At 44.2% G+C, this 25,415-nt stretch overlaps 1 protein-coding gene across 1 annotated transcript; it reads right to left on the reverse strand.

Moving 5' to 3' along the window:
• Positions 1-18: 18 nt before the first annotated feature.
• Positions 19-23,786, reverse strand: MGST2 (microsomal glutathione S-transferase 2). The gene is made up of 5 exons (XM_025921979.2): positions 23,632-23,786; positions 18,066-18,165; positions 4,185-4,255; positions 799-880; positions 19-312 (listed from the first exon to the last, which is right to left on the reverse strand). Exons 1-5 carry the CDS (start codon positions 23,687-23,689, stop codon positions 183-185), a joined length of 441 nt encoding a protein of 146 aa, XP_025777764.1. The 5' UTR covers positions 23,690-23,786; the 3' UTR covers positions 19-182.
• Between the last annotated feature and the right edge of the window lie 1,629 nt (positions 23,787-25,415).

The following is a 25,415-nucleotide window of genomic DNA, read 5'->3' on the forward strand; positions in this document are numbered from 1 at the left end:
CATCCCGTCCGAGCAGACTTCACTTCTTAAACAGGAACGTATTCTCTAACAGGTATGGTCCTACAAAGCCATTTCAAGAAAAACAAAAGAAAGACTTTTGTTTTTAAAAATTGATTGACTCCATATAACCTTCAGGGTGGAAACAGCTTCTGCTAGCATTTGGGCAAAGGGAGGGGGGGACGTTAGAAGCGTCTCAGTTTCTTGGCGACATTGAGGTCCATGTATTCATCCAGAAAGCTGTTTGCAATCCCCAGGGTGCCCAGGACTGTCAGCAAGGCCAGAATCGCCAGACTCAGCCGGAACCCGGTGATCCTGCAGGGTGGACGTGAGGCAGAGAGGTGATCAGCAGCTGCAGGGATGAAGGGAGGCGTCCTGAAGCAGGCAGCTCCACGTGGACACCGCCCAGGACTTCCATGTCTTTGCCGTTTGAAAATTTTGATTCATCACATGAATTCAAGGGGGATGCCTAGGCACAGAGATTAATTGGCTCCTTTGAACATTCAAAGGATTATCAAGACCGGGACGAATTATTTCCTTTGCAACTTTTTGGAGATAGCGCACAATTTTTGCAAGGATTTAAAGTGTGGCCGCCAGAAGTGCCCGTTCAGGGCACAGTTTATACTTGATGTTCCTGCCTCGCACCAGTAGGGCGGGGCCTGGAGAGAATGGCCCCGGGCAACGCAGATGACATTTGCAAACACAACCCTCAGGGCTACTACTATTCCCAGGAGCGGGAAGCTAATTCAGACTCCATCCTGCCACTTTTGCCTGAACACCCAATCCTTACGTTCTCCTTACCTTTTTTTAGCTGCTTCTGAATATCCCCAGAAATACTGGTGACGGGCATATATGTACACAAGACCCAGACAGGTAGCAAAAACTATAGAGAAAAAATAGAGAAGATACAGGATATGATGGCAGGGTCTCAAAGTGCAATATGAAAACTGAGGGAAAACTGAGGGAAAAACTCTGGCAATTCAATCATGAAAAGAAAAGAAATTAATTTTTTTTAATGGGCAAAATATTTGAATGGACAATTCATACAGGAAGATAATAAACAAATGTACCAATAAGCACATGAGAGTTGTTTCAGTATTCAACATCATTCAATATCAGCAAGCTGCATCTTAAAACCACAATTAGAGGGGCACCTGGGTGGCTCTGTCAGTTAAGCGTCTGACTTCGGCTCAGATCATGATTTCATGGTTCGGGAGTTTGAGCCCCGCGTCAGGCTGTGTGCTGACAGCACAGAGCCTGGAGCCTGCTTCGGATTCTGTGTCTCCCTCTCTCTCTGCCCCTCCCCTGCTCATGCTCTATCTCTCTCAAAAATAAATAAATATTAAAAAAATTAAAAACAAAACCAAAAAAACCCTATTAGATGACACCACCACATACCCACTAGGATGGCTAAAATTTAAACACACCAACAAAACGTCGGTGATGTTGGAATCCTCATACACCCTTGGTGGGAGTACAGCCACTTTGGGACAAGGTCTGGTAGTTACTTATGAAGCTAAATATACTTTTCACCCAGCAATTCCATCCCTATGTATTTACCCAAAAGAATGAAAGCACTTTTCCATAAAAAGACTTGTACAGAAGGTTTATTGCAGCTTTATTCATAAGAGCCTAAATTTGGAAAGAGCCCAGAAACCTACCACCAGTAGAATGGATAGCCAAATGGAGATAATCATACTACAGAATACCACTCAGCAATGAAAAGACACAGATACTTGCAACAACATGGTGAGTCTCAACATTTTGCTGAGTGAATGAAGCACTGCACAAGAGGTCACCCTGTATGATTCCAGCTATGTAAAGTTCTAGAATGGGCAAAACTACACTGTGATGAAAAAGACCAGAACAGCGTCTGCTTCTGAGAGCACCTGACGAGGAGGGGCATACGAAAACTTTCTGGGTGGTCATGTCCTGCATCTTGAGGGGTATACACTCGTTAAAACTCATTGAATGGTACATGTATGATTTGTGCATTTCACCATACAGTATACAAATTTTACCTAAAAGAAACGTAAAGTGCGGCATGATCTGCCATCTGGTCTAACAGAAAACACCATACAGTCCATACAGTCAGGGACCCTCTCTCTCTTCCTCAGCACCCAACGGATGCAAATAGCCAGGGCCCTCTTGCACACTTGGAGTCTATCTGTGAGGCTCTGATATCCTGGATAAAACGAAATTCCTTATTTTATTAGGTCACAAACATTTTCTTTAGTTTCTACTCTATACCAGGTATTATTCTAAGGATCAGGGTGAGCAGTGAAATGGATACAAGCTTCCTACCTTTATAGAGTTTACCAGCAAAGACAGACAACCATGAGAAAAATGAGAAGAACATCACAGACTTGAAAGCATCGAGAAGGAAATGAAGTGAGATGGATGGGACCGTGGGGGGGAGGTGGAGGGGAGGACAGCGGGGCCACCTTTAGAAAGGGGTCAGGGAAGGCCTCCCTGAAGGGAGGACATGTGCGTGGGGCCTGCGGGTGAGAAGGAGAAGGCTGAGCAAAGAGCTGAGAAGAGCGGGGGTAGGGCCACCCGGCATGAGAGGGAGGAAGTGGAGAGATCCTGAGTGAGCTACAGTTAACCTCCCCATCTAATGACTTAACTCGCACAAAGCCAATGAGGACTATTCAGGGCAATTAATAGGCAACTCTTCATGAGAGAGAAGGAAAAGAAAATTACGACGGAAAACCCTTGTCTGACAGGAGGCCTCATTCAGCCCATTACAGTGAAATCCAAAGGGTCAAATAGCAGAGACTGAGTCCCATTACCAAAGGCACTTTTCCTATTAGTTGTTAATGCAGTCTTACCTGACAAGGAACAACCCCTTCATTCATGCCCTTGGGGGAAAAAATGGGAGTTGGGATAAAGTTAAGAAGTCTTCCTCTAGAGGACATTTTATCTGAAGTTCCTCAGTTGACAGTAAAAAGTACAAGAAGACAGTGATGGGGTTGCCTCTGAAAGCAACTGGATTTGGGTTTATGGGAAATCTTAGCAATCAACTGTCAGATCCAAATGAGGCAACGAGAAAGCAAAAGAGATTGGGTTTCTCCAACTAAGGTAGCTGGTGATACTTGACCCCATTAAAGAAACAGGCAGAGTTTGGGTTAAGCCTTCAGCTCTCCAGGGATATCTGCAGCCAAACAGAAAGTAGATGTCTGTAGAGTTGCTACATACAGGAGCACGACATCCTTGTGAACTTAAGAAAAGGTACATGGGTTATCGGAATACCTATAGACCCTGCCTGTACTTGAAATCCAGTTTTCTCCTACATTGATAAATGTTAAGTTGGACAAATTATCTGTGATTCAGTTTCCTCATCTATAAAGTAGGATATGTATAAAAATTTAAAACAGGGGCACCTGAATAGCTCAGTCGGTTAAGCATCTGACTCTTGATTTCGGCTCATGTCCTGATTTCAGGGTCGTGAGATCAAGCCCCGCATCAGGCTCCACACTGGGCATGGAGCCTGCTAAGATTTTCTCTCTCTACCTCTCCTTCTGCCCCTCCCCACTCTCTCTCTCAAAAAATAAAATAAAAATACATTATTTTTTTTAAATTTAAAACAGTTTCTGGCACATAGTAAGTGCTCAATAAATAATAGCTATAATGATTAGGGTGAATTGTCGCAGATAAACTAGAATTAAGGAATCAGATTTGAAGACAAACTCATGTCATTTTCATCTGGGAGTGCCCAGCATACAGTTTGTTTCAAGTTGTTTTTTTTTTTTTAATTACTGAATTAAATTGAAATGAAGCCAAAATTAATTTATCTTTATTTTTTTTAATTTTTTTTAATGTTTATTTTTGAGAGAGAAAGAGAGACATAGTGTGAGCGGGGAAGGGGCACAGAGAGAGGGAGACACAGAATCTGAAGCAGGCTCCAGGCTCTGACCTGTCAACACAGAGCCCGACGCGGGGCTCAAACCCACGAACTGCGATATCATGATCGGAGCTGAAGTCGGGCGCTTAACTGACTGAGGCACCCAGGCACCCCCAAAATTAACTTATTTTTAGAACAAGTGCTCTCTGATGCACATAGACATGGCTTATTTTGTTTAAAACAATTTCTAGGATCAGAAGATGTATGGTTACATGTCTGTTCCTTAATGGTTCTAAGAACCACAGTCATCATTAGATCAGAGTTGGCTGTATTCTAAAATTACCTTGATTGAAATACCATCCAGCCATCCACAATGTAATCAGAAATATGGGGTAAAACTCCACACAGTTTTGTCTGCAGGAAAAAATAAAGACATGGGTTACATTATGAGAAAACTAAACACCAAAGCATTAAGCTTCCATCTGAAGGTAAATGTCTAATCTCTTCTTATATAAAAATATGTAAGAATTACATACATGTCTTTTCATGTAAAATGAATCTTCCAAGGTAAGACTCAAACATTGTTGAAATCTTAGATCAGGGCCAAGAATCACTCTCCTACAGGTAAACCACCAGTAGTAGGAATGAATTATACCTCTTTTCCAAAAGACAGACCTTGAGATGGTCCTGATTCTAAGGCTAAAATTCATTCTGTATCCTATCTACAGAACCCAGAAAATAACACAACTTATGTAAACCAAATTTCTTCCCAAAATTCCTACACATTCATTGCCTTTCGATTGAGTTAATCAGCAGTTAAAAAATGGTTTTAAATAATTCCTATAAAATCTCCTGAAATCTATGAGTAAGTATTTTTCACTCCCATTTTACAGAGGAACAAACTAAGACCTGAGAGCACAAGCTGACTGATGCCTTGCAGAGAATCAAACGGACTATGTCATCGCCAGATTCCAAGTTCCGTCCCAACATCAATTCAAATTGCCTCTATTCATAGAAGAGGTGGATGGAAATTTTGATACTATTTTAAGCGAAAAGGAATAGTTCTCTGGGAACTATAATTCATCTGCACCTAGCAAAGGGAAAGGAGATGAATTATATTCATGCCTCCCATGCTACGCCCCCAAGTGATCTTAGTTAGGTTGACTGTGCTCCTGGCTGACAATATCACAACCAGAAAGAGCTTTAATGTAATTCGTAATGAGGTCTTGAGTTGATCCTGATGGAAGCAGCATAATTAGACAGAATTAGAAATGATACCACAGTGTTCCTTAAAGCTTGAGGATTTAAGGTTATGAGGCAATTGACCTAGAAATAGTTGATACCCGTTCTTGAAGATCTGCATCTTCTATCCGAGGTCACCATGAGTGGCTCTTTTTTTTTTTCCCCCAAATTAAAAAAAAAAATTGTTTTGTTTTGCTTTTGCTACCAAGAGGGCGACATAGGTGGCTCCTGAACTTCCCTCCTCCCACGGATACGCTGATCGCACAGCCACACACAGAGCAATTCCCTCTGAAAGAAATCCCGAAACCAACTGTGACTCCTTCAGTGCAGGCAAGGAGAAAATACCCACACTGAAATAGGTAGGAAAGAGGGAGACACGCTCTCACCATAAACCCCAGCACAGCACTGTATCACCAGGTGGGAGTCCTCAACTCCTAGCTTCTCCCAGAGGACCTAGAGCACTCCAACTTTTTAAGACTTCCACTTGAGGGCTGGGTCCCCAAAACACTTAGCTCTGAAAGCTAATGGGGCTTGCATCCACAGGATTCGGGGTAAGACTCTAGCAGGACAGTGGCACAATCCCTCCCTTAAAGTGCCTACCAGCAGGGGCTGCGTCCCTGTGCACATCCCCTTGGGGCTCCCGGAAGTAACCCAGAAGATGGGAGAAGGGAGTATCCCAGAAGATAGGGGGAGGGGTGCTGAGGTCCTAAGTGAGCAGGGGTGATTAGAAGCCATTGAGATTCAGGCACAGGTGTAAATGTTAACTGCACTTATGCTCCCTGAGGGCAGAGCCTGGGCAGCTCAGCACCCAAAAAGAGTCCCTTTGTCCCCTATAAGCAGTTCGTCACTGTTGGTCTTGCCCTGACCTCAGGTCTTAGTTGTGCTCATTCTACTTTTCCCCTGGCTCCTCGTTTGATGGCCTGCCTTAAGCCCTAGGCCCTCTGAAATGAGGCTTTGTTCATTTCTTAATAGCATCTAACAGATTGAAAATAATTCTCCGATGGCTAGCCCTGGGGCCCTGCTATTTGCGGATGGTCTTCTCTGCAGCTGCCTGCTGAGAAGACCAGGTATTACTTGGCCTTGAAATACCTTGCATCCCATTCTACTTGCTCATTATGACCTCTTCCACCCTCCTCCAGCATGTGACCGTGTCTTTCTGCCACCTCAGTTAAATGGTTCACGCCTGGATATGTCCCAAGATAGCCGTTCACAGTGAGTTGTCCACAAACATTGTTTAACTCAAGGGGACCAACCTCTGAAAATCTGTTCTTGACAATCCTATCAGTGACTACTCACAGTTACAGTGACAAGAAGACCAAAATGAGAATAATTTCTGGTCTCTTCTGGACATGAAGGCAGATATATTCTGTCCTCTTTCTATAGGAGATCCTCAGGGAAAATCTCCAAATGGGACAGGAAAGAGCTGGCAGCAGCTGTGTCCATTTCCCTTTATGTGGGAAGAGAGGGTATAAGCTGATTGTGACCACTGATAGACTGTCCCCTTTCCTGCATGTCCACACTGAGGGAAACGAGTCTATCTACTCATTCCCTGGTTAGACCCCTCTTTGCTCAGTAGTCCTGTGCTCTTTTGACATCTAAATTTCCCAAAAAATTATTAGGGAGAATTGTTATTATTGTTATAGACAGGTGTCACCATGTGCCTCGAATTCTACTCAGGGGCAATAACAGAAAAAGGCAGCTAGAAAGACAGTAGGGGGACGAATCATCTTAGTTTGCCCTAGATTGAGCAGATTTTGAGAACGTGGGACTTTGAACTTTATAACCAAGATAGTCCCAGATAAACTGTAGTGGTCTGCCTAGAACTGAGGGTTCCCTGGGACACAGAACTTTGAGTGCTAAAACCAAGAAAGCCCCAGGCAAACTGAAAAGATCTAGTCACCATGAAGAATGACCTGAAGGAGCCTATGGAGATCGAATAGTTCAAGCTGCTGGAACCCCTCATGGATCATCCCCAGCTCCAAGGGATCCCGGAGCTCAGGACATGTGGCCACCGCGGGGTCCCACTTGGACCCGAGGGCTGGCAGTAGCGAGGGCAGTACCAAACTAAGTGCCATTGGACCCTGTCTTGGTCATTAAGTGTGCCGCTGAATTCAGCTCATTTTGGAAAGAAGAATCAAACGTTGGCCCGACAGCCAAATCTAGCAGTTCCTAAAATGCTAGTCTACAAATGTTTTTGATTGTATAGTGCTCATGGTTGCATAACCCCACAAAAAACAGAAATGGCCTGCTTTACAACAAAGATGATGTGAAGTTGGTGCCATACGGCAGCTGCCGGGCCTTCCTGGATTTGGGTGGGGCTATCTCTTGCCAATGGAAAGAGAAGGCGAAATGTGTCACTTCTGAGCCAAATGATTAAGAAGCTGGTGCGCCCAGATCCCTTCCCCCACACCTGGTTGAGTGGACAGAACTCTCAGGACGTGGATGGGGACAGACCCCTTAGATGGACAGAGCGTAGGCCTCTCAATGACCATGGGGAAGGCCACTCAACCAGGAGCACCCACATAGGACACTTCGTGGACAGAACACAAACTTCCCTTGTGTTAAACCACTGGGATTATGGGGTTGATCTATTTAGCACAGCAAACACAATCAGCTGGAAAAATATATCACATACACTATAAAACCCACACAAAACAGAAATTCAAGAATGAGACTCTAAGAGCAAATATAAATAGAAGCTCCAAAATTTCCTCATGCTCACAGCGGATGACTTAGTTCGCCCTCAGCATGTACATGTCATCTGGGAGACCTCTGACCTAAAACACTTGTGAATATCTCTGCTATTAGATTTAAACGCACAACAGGACACAGCGTATAGCAATCTTGTTCATAGAAAATCTGAACCATGCGCTGAAGGGAAAAACCTAATTAGCTATAGTACGTTTCTAATGGTACGACATCTTTCAAAAAATAAAAACAGACGAGGCAACTTAAAGGAGACTTCGTAGGAGCTTCTTCTCTTTCAAGTTTTTGTTTGCTCATTTTTCTTTCTCCTTCTGTTTGGGTGACTCATTCTGAAGCAGCGGGCTGCACACCGCCACGAGCAGCTCGCACTATTAACAGATGACCCAGCCCCGGTCTGCTGCCTTTTGACCCTGCAAAGTCTTTTCAATTATTACACTGGCCGAGGGTCAGAGCAACAGGTTAATATGCTCAGAAAAGGCTCGGGGATGAAAGGTGCTGAAGTTAATCTTTCTATATAGATTCGTAACTATCTAAATTGCTCCTTGTCAAGCAACCCTTGTGCGGGAACACCAGAGGACATTTGCCACGAATAGCAGGAGGGCAAGACTCTAACCACCACTTCAGTGGTGCCGCTGATAAGCAAAGGGATGAACCGATGAGGGAGTGAGGCTTGCAGCTCATCCAAATTCCTGCCGCTCCTCATCCCCCCGCTTCCGGAGGCTCACCCAGCTTGTGTGCAGAGCTATTTGGTGGTGGCATGAATGTTTGTGTCCCTCAAAATTCATGTGATGAAGGTCTAATCTCCAGCGTGGCTGTATGTGGAGTAAGGAAGTAATTAAGGCTAGAATGAGGTCAGAAGTGGGGGACCCTGATCTAATGAATGGGATTGGTGTCCTTATAAGAAGAGACACCAGAGAGCTCTTGACACCCACCAGACTCACTCTGCCCAGCCCCTTCTCTGTGCTTGCATGCACACACCAAGGAAAGGACAAGTGAGGACACAGCAAGAAGGCAGCCATCTGTGAGCCCAGAGAAGAGAGCTCTCAGCAGAAATCCAAGCAGCGGGAACCTTGATCTTAGATCAAGGTCATGATCGCCCAGCCTCCAGAAGTGTGAGAAAACAAATGTGTGTTGTTTAAGCCACCCAGTCTGTGTTATTTTGTTACAGCAGCCCAAACTGACGAATACAGGCAGTTTGTGGAGAAGGATGAAGAACTCATCATTTAGAGTCATTCTCTGGCCTTGGGGACCCCTAGCCCTTTCTAATTCAGTGGATAAATACATCTTATGCATTCAGCTAATATCTAAGATGGGTGCACGTGTAAGAAAAATGGAGATGTGTTTACTGTTTTTTATTTGACTTATTTGTTGTTGTACTAACCTATTACAAAAGTAGGTGACTCGCATTACTATAATCCCAGTGTTACAGAATACCTGAAAAATTTTTTGTGTGAATTTTCCTTTCTCCAAAGTTTTTAGACATAAGTTAGGGCCACTAGTTTTAATTTCAAATTTTCAGGATTTGAATTTGAAATGACTATAAAAAGTAAGTGGAAAAGCAACAATAACAACAGCAACAAAATTTACAGCTATAGTAGAGTAAGAGGAGGGAAATGTTTCTGAAGAGTACTCAGATTCAGGATGATTGGGTTTACTTGTGGCAGGCTAATTCTGGAACAGTAAATGAGTAGTTCAATATTAAGCAAATAAGGATGCATTAAGAGAACTAAGTGAGAGGATTTCCTTCTATCTTCCCCAGCACTAATGAAACCATCGTTGGGACACTGCATATACTTCTAGGCTTCAGGTTTAGAAATAACATGAAAAATTTTAGTCTAAAGAGAACAACCAAAATTTTTTCATAATTTGGGGGAAGAAGCTGAAGAATTATTACTACCTAGCCTCAAAATATAGAAGATGAAAGATAATGAAGATAATGATCCCCAACTGTATGAAAAAGAGTGGGGTCATTAGCAGCTATTCGTCTCTTCTGGTGAGAATAGAATCAGAGGGAATGTACTTAAATTGCCACAAGATCAAGGTAGTACTTGGATCTACTTTTGAGATTTATAAAAGCCTTCAATCTAAAGGGATCAAGGTACTCAAATTAGACCAGATAGAATTTTCTAAGCTTAGCAATAACAAGAAGGACTGGCCCTTGTTGAAACTATAGTTGCTTTGTTCACAAGTTTAAAAGTGTATTCTGGCAAAAGACTGCAAAACTCTAGAAAAAGTCGTCTCTAAGGCCCTCACGGTAGGAAGGAAAGCGGGAGTGGATGGGGGACTCTAACTCTCAAGTTACCTGGGACTGGTAACATGGGTAAACTGGGCTCCAGAATCATCATCTCTGCTTGGTGAATGAATATCCAACCTGAGGTGATGCTGAGACAGGAAATAGGTACTTGTGGGGTGGTGAGAGGGACCTGGAAGTGATTGTTATAAGACGTCAGGTCCCACTTAGGGACAGGATTAGCCCTAACACCAGGCTTCTTGGCCATACTTAGGGAAAAGCAGCAGGAAAAAAGAGTAGAGGAAAAGACAGCATTTCTGGTATAGCCAAGGTCATAAGATGTTCAAAGGACGCTGAAGGACTCAATGCTTTGGTCCAGAAGAGCCAGAAAAGAAAGTACATTTTCTCTTAGGGATTTGCAGAGCTCGAGGAAGCCTACCCTATAGCCAAATAGGCTTTGGAATGACCTGGTTATCCCGGGGGATCCTGTCCTAACTACCTCAGATAAAATCAAAATGGCTTTACTAGCAATGAATTTAATCTGGTTTGACCTGATTTACCTAAACCTTAGAACCTAAGGCAAGAACTTGGGCTGGTGCTATGGAACATAAGAAGAAATTCACGGAAGTGAGTAGGCCCATCCCCACTCACTCTTCAGAGAAACCTAGGACAGTTACTACTGTGCTCTTGAAGGTATTTTATGACTCCAAATTCACTCCCTCTGCCCCAATTATTGGCTATTATTTTTTAACCCCTCTTCATTCTGCCACGATTAATCAAACAGAACAAACAAAACACTTCTAACAAGGAAATTCGGTTTGTATACTTTTTGATAAACAGACATTTAAGAGAAATATTTGGAAATGGTGTCCAGCGATAGAAGAGAAGGGAGAAAGCAATAACTTGAAGGAAATCAAATTTGTGGAAAGTGTAAGAACAAACAGAACCAGAAGCGGCCCGAGGATTTAGAGTGCTGGAAGCCCAACACTCCCCAACAGAATGTTCTCAGACGACAGAAGACAAAGTGGGAAAATGTGGAATTTCCTCCTGTGATGATTTTTATAAATAGAACAGTGTCTCCCTAACTTCAAGCATTCATACATCACTGTCAACATTTTAACATCTCCGTATACCACTTACTATCTTTCTATAAATCAACTATTTTTTCCCTTAAATTAGGGAAAATGCAATTTTATGAGTAGAAAAAGAATATCACTTTCGAAATAAAGAATAAGTATAAAAATAAATCCCATGAGAACAAAATTTGCCAAGTTCTCATTAGATGCTGTTGATTGCTGAAGGCTCTGAGCATGAGACCCTCCCTCTGTCGAACAGGAGAATGGATTGTCCGGAGGTGTTGAGAATACATACTCCCTGCTAAATGTGACAGATTGAACCCATGTTTATTTCTTCTCCCTCCTGAAACCTCACTAAAATGCCAGGAAAGGAAAAAAAAATAGATACAAAGTCAAGAACAAAGAGAATGGGAGTAGACACAACAGTGGAAGAGAGACGTTAGTCAATTTCTGAATAAGGACGGCACTCAAGGGAACAGCAGCTGAGCTGACAGAGCACAGACAGATGAAGCCTAAGCACCTGCACAAGGAAGGTCCAAGGAAGACTAATACACCGCTTATCCCAGAACCCAGGACACTCAGGAACTGGGGGCACCAGGTACCCGTGAGTCCGAGCTAAAACAGAAGAACTGGTGGACGGACTATAATCAGGAGTGCTTTAGCTCCCCTCCACCTCTGATCCCCACCCCTACTACCCCATCACAGGAGATGGGAGGTCTATCGTCTAGAGAACCAGAACCAGAGAATCTCGTGGGGTCTAGGAACAATGGTGGGGGGAGGGGGGGGTGAGGGTAAAATCTTGTACTGAAAGCCACGCGAACCTACATACTACATAGTGGGAGAACCTTCCTTCGTTCACCCACCACACTTTCAGGTTTCTAGAAGTGAGACCTATTTACCCATCCTCCTCCCTCATCCCATCCTTGCCTGCCCCCACAGGGGGCTTACGGGTTTTCCCTAGAGAAACCAAATGGTCCCAGAAAGATAACCTACAGATACTGACTTTGGGGACTCTACAAAAGGAAGCTGCTGCCGATCAATCACCCTTTAGTGAGCTGCCCACTCTACTGAGCCCCACCCATGCACACAGAGTCCCATCATTTTCTGATGCTCTTTACTAAATTTGCACAGATAGCCAACTGAGGATCACTTGATATTTGAGTAAAGCTTCTAAGGTCTCCTTTGCTCAGATCTCTTTGCTGGACCCTTGTCTTCTTGACCTCTAAGGCTGGTTCAGTCCTTGCTCCTCTTCTCTCCCTTCTCCTTTGTCTACACCCACTCCCTTAAGATTTCTTCTAAAAAAATTAAAAAAAAAAATTCTTCCAATCTCATGGCTGTAAATCATCTTCGTGTGCCAATGGCCAATAACTCTTGAATTTATACTTCCGGTTCCAATCTCTATGCTGAAATGCAGATTTTTATACCCACGTCCCTGCTTCTCTCCACTTAGATGTGTAAACAATGTACGAGGCAGTTTATGATGCAAGAACAAACGATCTGAGTAGCTTAGTCAATGACAATGCTTACAGTCTCTCCTTAGCTGTAGCATAAGTCACATCTCAGACACAACATGTCAAAAGGAACCTCCTGGTCTTCCCCCCAAAACTGCTCCTCCCACTGCCTTGTCACTCTGTTGTCTCTCTCATCTCTCCCAGGATGCTCAGAACAAAAATCCAAGGTCATTCTTTTTTTTTTTTTTTTTTTTTTAATTTTTTTTTTTTCAACGTTTATTTATTTTTGGGACAGAGAGAGACAGAGCATGAACGGGGGAGGGGCAGAGAGAGAGGGAGACACAGAATCGGAAACAGGCTCCAGGCTCTGAGCCATCAGCCCAGAGCCCGACGCGGGGCTCGAACTCACAGACCGCGAGATCGTGACCTGGCTGAAGTCGGACGCTTAACCGACTGCGCCACCCAGGCGCCCCTCCAAGGTCATTCTTGATGCTTCTCACATGCCATATTTATTATGTCAGGAAATTCCCTTGGCTCTACCCTCAAAACGTATCCAGAATCTGACCATTTCTCACCATCTCTACTGCTACATGCCTGGTTCAAGTTAGCTTCCTAACTGAATTTTCTGCTTCTACCAATGCCTTCATAGAGACTGTTCTCAGCAAAGCAGACCAAGTGATCCTTTTAAAGTATAAGATCATGGGTGCCTGGGTGGCTTAGTCAATTAAGTGCCTGACTTCGACTCAGGTCATGATCTCGTGGTTCATGAGCTCGAGCCCTGCATCGGGCTCTCGGATGTCAGCATAGAGCCTGCTTTGGATCCTCTGTCCCCCTCTCTCTGCCCCTCCTCTGCTCATTCTCTCTCTCTCTCTCTCTCAAAATAAATAAATAAAAACTTTAAAAATAAAATAAAATATAAAATCATGTTACTCCTCTGCTCAAAACTTTATAATGACTTTCCATTTCACTCCGAGAAAAGCCAAAGGCCTTTCAATGGCCTTTAGGGCCCTACGTGGTCCATCTACTACCTTTCTGACTTTCCCTCCTACCACTGCCTGTCAGCTCCTTCTCTCAACCACACTAACTTCCTTGCTAACCCACCAGGCACATTTCCACTTAGGGTCTTCGCACTGGTCATTCCTTCTGCCTCAAGTATGTTTTCTCTGCAGGGCGCCTGGATGCCTTGGTCGGTTGGGCGTCCGACTTCGGCTCAGGTCATGATCTCGCAGTCCGTGAGTTCGAGGCCCGCGTCGGGCTCTGTGCTGACAGCTCAGAGCCTGGAGCCTGTTTCAGATTCTGTGTCTCCCTCTCTCTCTGCTCCTCCCTTGTTCATGCTCTGTCTCTCTCTGTCTCAAAAATAAATAAACGTTAAGAAAAATTAAAAAAAAAAAAAAAGAATGTTTTCTCTGCGTGTTCATGTGGCTAACCCCCTTACCTGCTGTGTAAGCTGTTGCTCAAGTGCTACCTTAGTGGGGTCTACACCGACCACCCTAAGCAGCAACCTACCCCCGACTCACCTCCCAGCAACCCACCCCTCTGTGTTTTCCTTTTTCTTTTCTTTCTTAACACTTACCACCTCTTGCGTAATATATTATTTTCTTATAATATTACCTGCTTATGGTTTATTTTCTGTCTTTTCTAGCTATGAGGTAAACTTCAACAGACAAGGATCTTTATCCAATTTTTTCATTGATACATCCCAAGCTATTGGATATATCACACAATGCCAGATATATAGAGGTGCTCAGTAAATATTAAATAGGCAAATAATAAATAAAATTGAAATGCAAAGGACAAAATAGACAAATAAGAAGGAACTTAGAAAAAAACAGAAATGATGGGGGCACCTGGGTGGCTCAGTTGGTTGAGCATCTGACTTCGACTCAGGTCATGATATTGCAGTTCCTGGGTTTGAGTCCCACATCAGACCATGGAGCCTACTTCAGATTCTATGTCTCCCTCTCTCTTTCTGCTCCTTCCCCACTCATGCTCTGTCTCTCTCTCTCTCCCTCTCAAAAATAAATAAACATTAAAAAAATTTTTTTAACTTTTTTTTTAACATTTATTCATTTTTGAGAGGGAGGGACAGACTGTGAGTAGGGGAGGGGCAGAGAGAGAGAGAGAGGGAGACACAGATTCCGAAGCAGGCTCCAGACTGAGCTGTCAGCACAGAGCCTGAAGCAGAGCCTGAACCCACAAACCGTTAGATCACGATCTGAACCAAAGTCGGACGCTTCACCGACTGAGCCACCCAGGTACCCCAAAAAATTTTTTTCAAAAAGAAAAAGAAAAAGCAGAACCGATACATGGAATTTAAAAAAATATTATTATTGAGGCGCTCATGAGTTCGAGCCCCGTGTCGGGCTCTGTGCTGACAGGTCAGAGCCTGGGGTCTGCTTCAGATTCTGTGTCTCCCTCTCTCTCTGCCCCTAACCCATTTGCATTCTGTCTCTGCTCTCTCAAAAATAAATAAACATTAAAAAATATATATTATTATTAAAGTCCTCTGATATAAGAGAATAAATTGCTTCCATAAAACAAAAAAGGGATGATTTAATAGCAGCAGCAACAACTAAAGAACAATGAAAGAATAAAAATTAATTATTAGAAATTGAAATTGATATCTGAAACTTTTTTAAAAGATCAGTAACCAATCAGACAACACAAAGAAATAAAAGGCATCCAAGTTGGCAAGGAGGAAGTCAAACTTTCACTCTTCCCAGATGACATGATACTGTATGTGGAAAACCCAAGACTCCACCAAAAAACTGCTAGAACTGATATATGAGTTCAGCAAAGTCGCAGGATATAAAACCAATGTACAGAAATCAGTTGCCTTTCTATACACCAATAATGAAGCAGCAGAAAGAGAAATCAAGGAATTGATCTCATTTTCAATTGCACCAAAAACTATAAAATACCTAGGAATAAACCTAACCAAAGAGGTGAAAAATCTATATACTGAAAAGCAGAGAAAGCTTATGAAAGAAATTGAAGAAGACACACACACACACAAAATAGGAAAGCATTCCATGCTCGTGGATTGAAAGAACAACTATTATTAAAATGTCAACACTACCCAAAGCAATCTACATATTCAATGCAATCCCTATCAAAATAACACCAGCATTCTTCACAGAGCTAGAAAAAATAATCCTAAAATTTATATGGAACCAGAAAAGACCCCAAATAGCCAAAGAAATCCTGAAAAAGTAAACCAAAGTTGGAGGCATCACAATCCCAGACTTCAAGCTGTAATACAAAGCTGTCATCATCAAGACAGTATGGTACTGGCACAAAAACAGACACATAGATCAATAGAACGGAACAGAGAACCCAGAAATCTGCCCACAAACATATGGCCAACTAATCTTTGACAAAGCAGGAAAGAATATCCAGTGGAAAAATGACAGTCTCTTCAGCAAATGGTGTTGGGGAAACTGAACAGTGACCTGCAGAAGAATGAACCCAGACCACTTTCTTACACCATACACAAAAATAAACTCAAAATGGATGAAAAGAAGCCATCAAAATCCTAGAGGAGAAAACAGGCAACAACCTTTTAGACCTTGGCCACAGCAGCTTCTTACTTGACGTGTCTCCAGAGGCAAAAGAAACAAAAGGAAAAATGAACTATTGGGAGCTCATCAAGATTAAAAAAAAAACAAAAACAAAAAACAAAACAAAAAAAAAAACCTCTGCACAGGAAACAATCAACAAAACTAAAAGGCAAACCAATGGAATGGGAGAAGATATTTGTAAATGACATATCAGATAAAGGGTTACTATCCAAAACCTATAAAGAACTTATTAAACTCAACACCCAAAAGACAAAAATCCATGAAGAAATGGGCAGACATGAATAGACACTTCTCCAAAGATGGGGCGCCTGGGTGGCGCAGTCGGTTAAGCGTCCGACTTCAGCCAGGTCACGATCTCGCGGTCCGTGAGTTCGAGCCCCGCGTCAGGCTCTGGGCTGATGGCTCAGAGCCTGGAGCCTGTTTCCGATTCTGTGTCTCCCTCTCTCTCTGCCCCTCCCCCATTCATGCTCTGTCTCTCTCTGTCCCAAAAATAAATAAACGTTGAAAAAAAAATTAAAAAAAAAAACACTGTATCTCTAGTAACAGCAATGTTTTATACATTTAAATTTTTTAAGAAGGTATATAGCTCATGTTACATGTTCTTACCACAATAAAATTTTGTTGAAAAAAATCTATGTCTACGCATCTCTTAAAACTATCTCTTCTGGGGCGCCTGGGTGGCTCGGTCGGTTGGGCGTCTGACTTCGGCTCAGGTCATGATCTTACGGTCCGTGGGTTCGAGCCCCGCGTCGGGCTCTGTGCTGACAGCTCAGAGCCTAGAGCCTGTTTCGGATTCTGTGTCTCCCTCTCTCTCTGCCCCTCCCCTGTTCATGCTCTGTCTCTCTCTGTCTCAAAAATAAATAAACGTTAAAAAAAATTAAAAAACAAAAAACTCTCTCTTCTACCAACAGTGGTATTCATCCCAATGCTCAAGCCTAGAGAGTAGTCTGTGCAACCCTTGTTGAAGCAAAGAGATGGACAAGAGAACAATGCTGTCAGCTCAAGGATCATGACTTGCCCAGAGTGATTCAAGATGTACAAAAAGCTGAATAACCCACTTATCATTAAAGAAATAAAATTCCATAGTTTAACATTTTTCCACAAGGCAAACACCAGGTTCAGATCATTTTATAGGCGAATTCTAAGAACTTGGAAGGAACACACTCTTCCAATCTTATTAAAATTCTCTGAGAGAATAATTCTCTAACTCATTGCATGAGACTAGTATAATCTTGATATCAAAATGGGACAAACATCATATAAGAAAGGAAAATTATAGGCCCACGTCACTCATGACAGAGATGAAAAATCCCACAGTGTTAACAAAAGAATAGAATGATATATAAATGGTGACGTGTGCAATGTTTCTAAAAGCACTTATCTGGGGGATGAAATAAAAAGGGAGCCCTAGCATCTGCAGCAACCAAACTCATGGTGTGGCTGCTGCAGAACATTCTGTAGAGATCTGAAAAGACAAGATGATCAAAATCACTACAAGTATGTATGAAATGGGAAGCTTTCTCATTCTTACACGCTTTGGATTTCAGGAAATGGTTCATGGGCAGAGGATGATAATGACCCTCCTCTGTTTCAAGGAGAAAGGAAAAATTAAGATAGAAGATGGATGTCATAGCTAATCCAGCTTGAGGCTATTGAATTCTAAGGGTACTGGAGGGGCTCTTTAACCAAACTGCCATCCTTAAAGGTGTATACCAGTCATTCTTAAGATCCCTGCCTTTTCTGTAAATGCATCCTCTGAATTCATAACATAGGTGGATAAAGGCTCCATGTACTAAATACTTCAAGCTTTGAGCATCATGAGAAGGGGCATGGCTGTGAAGACTGGTTTGTTACAATGAGATATCTTCTCTGCACATCTTTCCCCTGATCAGAATCGTCTATATGTGACCACTGAAGGGTGGAGGAAGCATTACTTACTGTGCACGAAATATTCTCTCAAACTCTGGTGACCCAGAGACTGCTGGGGCTGTAACTTTGTATTTTAATCTTGCCTTTCCTACATGCAAAGCAAAATAACCTGCAAGTATAGAGGAATTAACAATTAAAATGTGGCACATCACTATTCATTAGAAAAACACAACTTCAAACCATAATTAGATACCACTGCATACGTATTAAGATGTTTAAAATTCAAAAGACAGACCATATCAATTAAAAAAGACAGGTGAGGCTATAAGAGCAAAGAGAATTCTCAAAGACTCTGGCAGGAATGTAAAATGGGATAATCACTTTGGGAAACCATTTGGAAGGGATTTTCTACTTAGACATACGTAGATTGTATAGCCAGTCACTCCACTCCTAGTGATTTCGCCAAGAAAAATTAAATTATATGTCCATACAAAGACTTGTACACAAATATTCATAGCATCTTTATTCATAATAGCCAAAAATTAGCAACAACTCTGTGATGGTTAATTTTGTGTCAAGTAGCCTAGGCCATGGTGCCCAGCTGCTTGGTCAAACACCAATCTAGATGGTTCTGTGAAGATATTTTTGGAATATGATGAACATTTACATCAGTAGACTCTGAGTAAAGCCACTCCTTGATGTGGTGGGCCTAATCCAATCAGTTGAAGGCCTGAAGGGAACAGATGGACATTACCCAAAGAAAAAAGAATTCTGCCTCCACACTGCCTTGAGACTCAATACTGCAACAACAACTCTTGCTGGAATTTCCAGCCTTCCAGCCCACCCTGCAAATTTCAGAGCCTCCAGCCCCCGCAGTGGCACGAATCAATTTTTAAAAATAAATGCCTCTGTGTGAGTGAGTGAGTGAGTGTGTGTGTGTGTGTGTGTGTTTGTGTGTGTGCATCTGCTGTATTGGTTCTGCTTCTCTGGAGAACCCTAACACAAATGTTGATCAACAAACTAATGGATAAACAAATTGTGGTATATATGCCATATCTATATAAGAGAAATACTGTAAGACAGTAAAAAGGAATGAACTGTTGGGGCACCTGGGTGGCTCAGTCGGTTAAGCGTCTGACTCTTGGTTTCAGCTCAGGTCATGCTCTCACGGCTTATGAGTTTGAGACCCACGTAGGTCTCTGGGCTGACAGTGCAGAGCCTGCTTGGGATTCTCTTTCCCTCTCTCTGCCCTTCCCCCACTCACCTACTCTGTCTCTCAAAATGAATGAATAAACTTAAAAAAAAAAAAGAATTAACTATTGATACATGAAACAACATGGATGAACTTCACACTAATTATGTTGGATGAAAGCAGCAAGATCAGAAGAGAATATTACTGTACAGTTTCATTTACATAAAATTCTCAAAAATGCAAATGAATCCGCAGTGACCTAAAACGGATCAGTGGCTGCCTGGACATGATGAGAGCCAGGAGGGAGGGTCACAAGAAAACTTTGGAGGATGATGGCTTCCTGTGTGACTCAGTTTCGCTACTATAAAATGATCATGACTTTGTTGTCCTTCATTGGCCACAGCTGTTGCGTTAGATCATCCAACCCTGTGCTGGAGTCACTTACATCTGACGGTCAATCCCATAAACCTCATTCACTTTTGGACCCACACTTCCTCCTTGGTCAGTTATTCTCACCTCCTGTCCTTCTCGCCCTCCTTTTACACCATGATTAGCACTGGGGCCTATTAGTTCCCTCCGGATGATGTCTTCCAGCCACAGTTCCTTTCCAGGTCCCTCCAACGCTCTTCTGGTCTCACTTCTTTTAATACCTCCATGTCCCTTTCCTACTTGCTAATGTTTCAATACCAGTTTCCTTTTCCACACCAAGTTTTTAGCTTGTGTGACAGTATCAGGTGCGATGCATTTCCTCCAGAGAAACAATATGATCTCCCCTCTGACAAGTCAGTAAATAGCGAGCCTGGGTTAGTAAGGCCTCACAGAGCGGGACTATTCCCTTCCCCTGAATTCCTCTCTGCTATGAGTAAACTGTTGCTCAGGATCTAAAAGCTGTAGCTGAACGTCTAAAAGGGTGTAAATACTTAGGACTAGAGTCTCTCATTCAAACTGCAGTGGCATCCCTGAACCCTGAGAGAGCACAGTGAAGAGACCGAAAATGTGGGACTGGGCACTGTTTCCAACCCCGGGCTAAATCCTCTCAAGGCAGCATAAATCCAGAGGGGCCAATAACTCAAGGGTCCGCCTGGAGCCAGAAAGGAGATCTGACTGCAGCCGAGAAAATCTGCAGGCCCTTGCCGATCTGCACCCCGCTGCTCCCACTGTTTCTAAGTTGTTCCACAGCCTTGGAGAAAACACTCGGTAAGGCTTCTTGCTTCCATCTGTAAGAAGGGAACCATGAAAGATGTGCACTCCTTGATTTACACATTGGCGATGGTGCAAGAACCCAGAGCTTCGAGACGAAGCTGTGACTACGCGAAAGCTTAGGAAGGTCTGTCTCCCTCACGGCTATTCATAGCACCTGGTTGCACCTGTCTGTAAAGGCAGCAAATGTGAGGAAAGAGCTTCAGTCGGGGGCAGAGCTGTTTGGATGCTCCCCAACCAGCCCACCCACAGCTGCAGGCAGAAGGATTCAGTTGGGCCAACACAGTCCCAAGGAGGAGAAGCCCCTCTCTTCTTTCAGGTCAGGGGCCTTAGAGAGACCATGGCTACCGCGGGGATAACGGGATGAGGGCAGAAAGGCTCTTTTACCTTTTCTGGAGTGCAATTTTCTTTCCCCTCCTAACATCACTTTAAAAATACCTGAGGGGTGCCTAGGTGGCTCAGCCAGTCAAGCATCTGACTTTGGCTCAGGTCACGATCTCGTGGTTCATGAGTTCACACCCCATGTCTGGCTCTGTGCAGGGAGCTCAGAGCCTGCTGCTTCAGATTCTGTGTCTCTCTCTCTCTGCCCCTCCCCTGCTCATGCTCTGTCTTTCTCTCTCCCTCTCTCTCTCTCTCTCTCTCAAAAATAAATAAACGTTTAAAAAAAAAAAAAAAACTACTTGAGAATACTCTCCCTTTGCTTGGCCTGTCTTTCCTGTGTCCTTCACTTTCTCCAGAGGGGCACATGCATGCCAGGGAGAGTGAATCGAGAACCCTTCCTGTCCCACCATGCCACCTACCCTTCCCCAGCCGCAGCCAGCCTTCTTTCCCATCGTGTGGCTGCCTCTCAGTCCAGCAGCAGCTTCCTTCTGTGGGGAAGCAGCGATGATGGGGACTAGTCATGCTGAGTGCCAACCCCAGGCCAAGGATGCTGGTGGGCACTTCTCACCCAGTGTCCTGTCCGACCCTCCTTTTTTTAATGTTTGTTTGTTTGTGTGTGTGCGTGTGTTTAGAGAGAGGAAGCACTAGCAAGGGAGGGGCAGAGAGAGAGGGAGACACAGAATCCCAAGCAGACTCTGTGCTGTCAGTGCAAAGCCCAACATGGGGCCTGAACCCACAAACCACGAGACCATGACCTGAGCCAAAGTCAGACAGTCAACTAACTGAACCACCCAGGCACCCCTGCTTAGCCTTCTTTGATGAGGACACTGAAGGACAGAATATCCTGGCCAGGCGCACCCAGCTTGTTAAGTGTGTGAACTGGACAGATGTGGGATTGTCTGTCTTCAAAACTCAACCTGCTTCTACCATGGTATGCGGGCCCCTCTCTACATAAACACCAGACTTCTGTAGAAGCAGCAAATTCTGGTTCTTAATGCCAACCAAACAGTTATGTCTTTTCTTTCTTTCTTTGTTTCTTTCTTTCTTTCTTTCTTTCTTTGCTTCTCCCTTTCTCTCTCCCCCACCCAACCAGTAAATGTTCCCTGTCTATCACTGTTAAAAAAAGAGACAACAGGCTCAAAATGGAGTCATCTATGCTAACATCACCAATCCTAGACATAACACCTCACTTAATTACGGTTTCAACCTCTCCCAAAAGTGGAATCTTAAACCAGCCAATCTGGAATTACGTGGTTAGCACCACAGAGGCAATCTGCCTGACAGACTCTTGCCATTCCCTAAAAGGAGACGACCTTTGCCACAAATAATCACAAACTAGCAACTTCCTGTTCTGCCCCCTTCTGCCTGTAAAAGTCTTTCACTTTGCACAGCTCTCCAGAGCGCCTTTCTACCTGCTAGATGGGATGCTGCCTGATTCAGGACTCATTGAATAAAGCCAATAAGATCTTCAAAATTTTTTTTAATCTTCATTGATTTTTGAGAGAGAGAGACAGAGAGACAGAATGTGAGGGAGGGAGGGTCAGAGAAAGAAGGAGACACAGAATCCCAAGCAGGCTCCAGGCTCTGAGCTGTCAGCACCCCACCCGACGCGAGGCTCGAACTCACGGACCTCAAGATCATGACCTGAGCCGAACTCGAAGGCTTAACCAACAGAGCCACCCAGGCACCCCATAAACCAATAAGATCTTGACATTTTACCCAGTTCAATTCTGCTTTCTAACACCACCAGCCACCACTGTCCCAGTCTCCTCTCCTCTCCCCACCCCCACCTAACCTCTGGCCACAGTTCTCGCAGAGCCCTGCACCCACCAGCAAACAGAAACCTCTCTGTGAGGCTGACAGAGGCTCTGTCTGGGGCATCTGTGGACCTGTTCCCGGGCTCCCCACAGCACCAGAATGAGGGCACACGGGGGTCGGCAGTGCTCACGTGTAGTGGTATGTGAACCATGGGGTCAGCACAGGGGCACTTGAGACCTAAGTGTTGCTTTAGTTGGCGATAAAAATCCTGCTCTACTCCACTACTCCGGAAAACACTGTGAATCCAACCACAAAATGTGTATCCTGTGGTAGAACAGTTTCATAAACTCATAAAACAGACCGGTTAGGCAAGACACGAAGTGTGCATGCGGGCCTGGACTTTATCCCATGCACCCTGAGCAGTCCTCAGCTCTGCCCCCTTCCTGGTAGGAGCGCACTTGGAAAAATAAAGAAGTATGCATGGTTGGTTCCGAGTCTTGCTCACCCGTGCCCAGACTTTTTTCCCCATTTAGCATGTGAAGTTGGTGATCATGGATAAGATGATAAGAACCGAGCAAATGTGACCCCTGTGGAGCAAATGCCCTTTACATAACCAGGCAGTCGAGATATCGAATAATCCTAGTGGGACGGTGCTTTAAAAGTTAGATGCGTCACTTAACCTGAAGCTCGTGTTTCTGCAGATTTTTTTAGACCTGATTATCGTACCTGCCATAGGCAGTTTATTTAAGAAAACACTAATTAAAAGATCAGTGTTTAAGAAATGGCAGCCACGGTTTACAAGCAGGTACAATGTTTCCTTTGGCACATTCCACATTAATAGCTAGTGCGCTTCTACCCTCATTTGAACTGGGCTGGCGGTGGGAACCACAAACAATGCAGAATCGCTGGGCTCAGAAAGCCTACCACGTCCCCTTTGGGAGAACTAATCCTTGGAATGTTCCAAATCTGTTCCCAGGGATGGAGGCGCTGATGACCCAGAGTGGAGCGGGCACTCACACACTCATGGGCACCAGCAAGTATGAAACTCAAAATCTGGACCTCCCTCCCTCTGCCACACACGCACACACGCGGCCCGAGACTTACTTTGTTGACAGGCGGACAAGACTGAGACAGCGGCCAGCAAGATTGAATGCCCAGCCATCTTTCACACCGACTGTTCTGGCTCAGGGAACTATTTGTTGAAACCGAGGGGAAGATAACAGGCACTTTCGACTTGGTAATGTTGACCTTCCTTATAAGGTAAACAAAGCTGGAGAGGAAGAAAAAACAAAAGACGATTCAAATGGCTGAGTGACCTTTGCCCTGGAACAGGAATCAGGAAGGCCGGTCGATCTGGAGCTGCCAGTCACAGATCTTTATCTGGCAGGGGAGCAGCCTCCAAGCTGGCTCTAAGTCTGTCTCCTCCCGTGCAGTGTGGGGGCTGCGGCTCAGCCCGAGGGACTAGCCCTCCAGCAGCTGCACCTGCAGACAGACCCATCTTCTCAACCAGTTGGAAAACAATTTCCCCTGCCCCTCTTCCAACTCTGGACCCTTCCAGACTCTGGACCCTTGAGTCTCTTTGCCCAGCTCCAAGGCCTTGCTGAGATCTTGTTCACAGCCTGCAGGAAAAGAGATGGGAGCATTTACTTAATCCCACTGAGATGTAATGTTCATTTAAATGGATTCTAATCTTATTCCCCAATAAAGGACAGAACTTGGATTTGTACCCAAGTCCAGCAGATTCCAAGTGTTGCCCTACCTCCTGTTATCATGCTGCCTCCCACGATCACCTTGACTCTCCCACGGGCATGGTGACCATAAATTAAAAAAAAAGAATAAACTAAGTTCCTCCTTCGGAGGAGGAAGAGGGCCCTTGGCAGAAGAAGTGGGGCAAGTTTTAAGCTGACTTCTATCAGAAACACAGCACAATGGTCATCACGTCAGTCAGAGCAATGCCCCACACCACCCAGGTAGAGTGCCGGTCCCTCCATGGCTGAAGGCTTCTCTGCAGAACCCATTTTCATAGCCCCTCCCCGCTGTCAACACAACCCTTTTGTTCCTTAAAGATGCAGCTTCAGGGGCACCTCAGTTAAGCATCTGACTTCTGCTTAAGTCATGATCTCACAGTTAGTGGGTTCGAGCCCCACTCCGGGCTCTGTGCTGACAGCTTGGAGACTGCTTCGGATTCTCTCTCTCCCTCTCCCTCTCTCTCTGCCCCTCCCCTGCTCACTCACGGATGCTCTTTCTCTCTGTCTCTCTGTCTCTCTCTCAAAAATAAATAAACATTTTTTTAAAAAGGTGCAGTTTCAGTGAGAAGTGAGAGGATTCATTTTCGGAAATACCAGATAAAAGCCATGCTGTATAGTTAACAGTAAACCTGTTGGAACTATGTACGAACCCCCAACACGCACACAGTGGAGTCCCAAACCCTTAGATACTTCACTTTCAGGTTCTTCTTCCACTCTCCATTTCCCAGGCTTATTTTTCCAGGGCTTTGCAATGAGCATGCACCAGAGAACTGAAGTCTCTATCTCGAGGAAGGTACTTTTTGCTTACATGGGCATAGGCAGCTTCCAGGTAAGGCTGTAATCTCTGTAGTACTCAGCCAATGAGGAATCAGGGGAGGGACTTCACACTAGGAGATAAATTGCCTGCTGTCACTGCCACACAAGCTCTTGCAAGAACGTTGGTTAAAGCCTTGCTTCTCTGTGCTCTGAGTCTCCACGACCCTCCTTTGATTGGATCAGCGGGCTTATTTCTCACAGCTTGCCACAAAATAAAGTTGGGATCCTTTCCTTACACACCCACCCCCCCCACCCCCACCCCTCGGGATCACTTAAAGGGAGCCTAGTGCCAAAGACCAGTGTGTTCCAGCCTCACACAGGTCT

Source organism: Puma concolor, chromosome B1 (assembly GCF_028749965.1).
Source record: "Puma concolor isolate L17-30 chromosome B1, mPumCon1.1.hap2, whole genome shotgun sequence".
Lineage (NCBI taxonomy): Eukaryota > Metazoa > Chordata > Mammalia > Carnivora > Felidae > Puma > Puma concolor.